Source organism: Rhinopithecus bieti, unplaced genomic scaffold, assembly GCF_001698545.2.
Source record: "Rhinopithecus bieti isolate Rb0 unplaced genomic scaffold, ASM169854v2 scaffold_40877, whole genome shotgun sequence".
In the NCBI taxonomy this organism is placed as follows: domain Eukaryota; kingdom Metazoa; phylum Chordata; class Mammalia; order Primates; family Cercopithecidae; genus Rhinopithecus; species Rhinopithecus bieti.
The window spans coordinates 1,332-4,360 of record NW_016816566.1 but is presented as its reverse complement, the minus strand read 5'-3'; the positions used below and the strand labels follow the sequence as shown (position 1 = coordinate 4,360).

The 3,029-nt window shown below is 50.6% G+C and overlaps 1 protein-coding gene across 1 annotated transcript; it reads left to right on the top strand.

The window, feature by feature from the left end:
- The first annotated feature begins 1,824 nt into the window (after positions 1-1,824).
- LOC108517170 (ferritin heavy polypeptide-like 17) lies at positions 1,825-2,503 on the top strand. The gene is given in 2 exon segments (XM_017854962.1): positions 1,825-2,355; positions 2,357-2,503. Coding segments are annotated over 2 exon segments (678 nt in total).
- Positions 2,504-3,029: the final 526 nt, after the last annotated feature.

Sequence of the window (3,029 nt, the reverse complement as noted above, 5' to 3'; positions counted from 1 at the left end):
ATTGTTTTTCTGGTAGAGAGTGGGTTTCGTCTTGTTGCCCAGGTTGGACTTGAACTCCTGGGCTCCAGCAATCTGCCTGCCTCAGTCTCCCAAGGTGCTGAGATTACAGTGGTAAGCTGCCATGCCTCGTCAACGAGGGACTTTAAATTTCACTCTCCAGAAGGCAAAAAAGAAAAAAAGAAAAGTGCACTAAGGAAAAGGAAGAAAGTGTGATGACCCGGGGCTATCTAAACCTCTCCTTTTCCTCATCTGCCTTCCCACCGAGAGGTTGTGTTCCGGAATGCACTCCATTGCCATAAGCCTACAGGGCCCTGTGGGGTATAGTCTGTGGTTATCCAGCACTTTCTTTGACTGGATAATTTGATTAGTCAGGAGAGGCTAGCTCCTGTAACAAATGTTCCAAATTTCTTTAGCTTTTACAGTAAATTTTTATTTTTCTGTTTTTATCAAGGTTCAGTGCAGGCTGGTGGTGACGGTGATGAGGGGATATACTCCATATGTTATCCAAAGTTCCAGGCTCCTTCTCCAAATTGGGTATGTCATACTGTAGGGTCTGTTCCTCTTCTTCACTCGAGACATGGATTGCACAGGGTGTGTCCTATAAACTAGGCCTTATTTAGCCACACATCAGTTATTTTCATATTCCAAGAGCCAGAAATCAGTACCTGACCCCATCAAATTACAAGGGTAGCTTAAAAAATATGGTTACTTTGTGGACCAAGATGAAAACAAATAAGCTTTGATGAAGTCATTCTGCCACAGTGATTTTCTCTAATTGGAAGATTTGAAAAGTACTAGCAAGTTCATTTTGCTACAGACCTAAGCTTGCTCTTCAGTGAGCTGAAGAACTAATTGGTTTTAAATTCAGCAGGGAAGACATGGGGATTAGTTATTGAGTACCTAAAACCGTGAACATAGAGGACGTTTCAAAGTAAATTTTAAAAACGGAGTCTTTACTCTGGTGTTTAAGCTTTGATCCTCAAAACATATCTGAAATCACATTCCCTATAATGTGGAGCCATCTCTCCTGCAGAGAGAATTAAGCTTCAGGGTGCAGCAGACATGGATGAGCATTTAAAGGGAAGCTGACATCTACCTAGAAGACAGATTCACTAAAGTCTTCCAATGCCAGAGAAATGCCATGCTTTGGGCATTTGGAATAGTTCCTACTCTGCCTGGGAGCTCTATGCCTTTATCTCCAAAGGAGATGACCACTCCCTAATTGACACACTCCACCCTCCTGCTCATGGGAGAATTCTATTGGTCATCCAGACTCACCACTGTGCATTAGATTCATGCTCATCGCCGAGGCTAACCCAGTCCTTTATTCCAATCACGAACGGACAAACGTTTTCCAGCTCTTTAAGAAAAGTGAGGAAGATGCAAAAAGAGAACTAATTCTGGAGGAAGGAAAAAAGGATATAATACAGGAAACAGAAGAAAACGTTACCAGAACATACTCTCAGAGTTTAAGAAAGACAAGAGGTTTATAAAATGAGAGCAAGCTGTCATAGAGGGGAATAATCAGGGGACAGGCGAAAGTCCTTGGAAACTAGAAAAGTTACTACAGAATTGACATCGTGCAGAGGACTGACAGTGCTCAGTTTCCCAGGCTGCCCACAGAACTTAGCGTGCTCCTCCTCTCCACCACCACCATTCTGAAGGCTCCCGCCTCTCTGTGCACCAGTCCCCCCCGCCTGATGGTGCGCGCCACTCCCCCGATAAGGGTCCCCCTCCGCCCACTTCCGGTCCCTTCCCCGACCCTGCCACAACCACTAACGCCTGGCCCGGAGGACCCTGCCCCTCCGCCAGCCACCACTGCAGATGGTGGTGCTCCGAGGCCCCAGCCGCTGCGGCCGCCATGGCTACTGCCGATGCCGATGCCCATGCCCATGCCCATGCCGCTGCCCGCTCCGGGACACTCGCGACCACACCGCTTTACCCCGCCTACTCTCCGCACCCGCTCTGTCGCAAGTGCACCAGAACTACCACTCCAGCTGCGAGGTCGCCGTCAACTTCAACGTCAACCTGGAGCTCCACGCCTCCTATGCGTACCTATCCATGGCCATCTACTTCCACCGGGACGATGTGGCTCTGCAGAGCTTCAGCCGCTATATCCTGCGCCAGTGGCAAGAGAAGAGGGAGCACGCCCAGGAGCTGATGAGGCTGCAGAACCTGCGCGGTGACCACATCTGCCTTCATGACATCAGAAAGCCAGAGCGCCAATGCTGGGAGAGCGGGCTCAAGGCCATGGAGTGTGCCTTCCACCTGGAGAAGAACGTCAACCAGAGTCTCCTGGAGCCGCACCAGCTGGCCAAGGAGAAAGACGACCCCCACCTGTGCGACTTCCTGGATGAGCCACTTCCTGAACCAGCAGGCCAAGACCATCAGAGAGCTGGGTGGCTACCTGAGCAACCTGCGCAAGACGGGGGCCCCGGAAGCAGGCCTGGCAGAGTACCTCTTTGACAAGCTCACCCTGGGCCGCAGCGAGAAAGACACTTGAGCCCAGAGGGGGCCCGCAGCCACGGGGTGCCTTCCCCGGGTACAGCCACCAGGCGGGGCGTCCATGTTGCCCTTTCAGAATGTTCTCTTCAGTTTTTTCCTCTCAGTTTTACGGTTGTTGGCAATAAAGTTATCTGTTCTCAAAGCAATAAAGGTGCCCAGTTGATGTGCGTCTAAAACACTCTCACCTTTTAGGAATCAGGGCATATCCCCAGGCAGGTTTAAAGTAGGTATCCAGCAGTCTCTCCACTCAGCTCTGCCCCATCTGCATGAAGCTCAGGATCTGCAGGGGTGGAGGGGAAACGTATTCTATGAGTCCCTGGCAAACACATCAGTCTTCCCCTTATAAACTCTGAGGGCATGTGGGATAGGGTGGGGTGAGGTGGGGTGGGATGGGGTGAGATGGGTGGGGTGGATGGGGTCGGGTGGGGTGTGCAGTCTTGGGCCGTGGCATCTGTGGGTGTGTATGCATGGTAAGGTGTAAAGCATGGTATGAAATTCATCCTAGTGGTTGCCTCTGGAGAAGA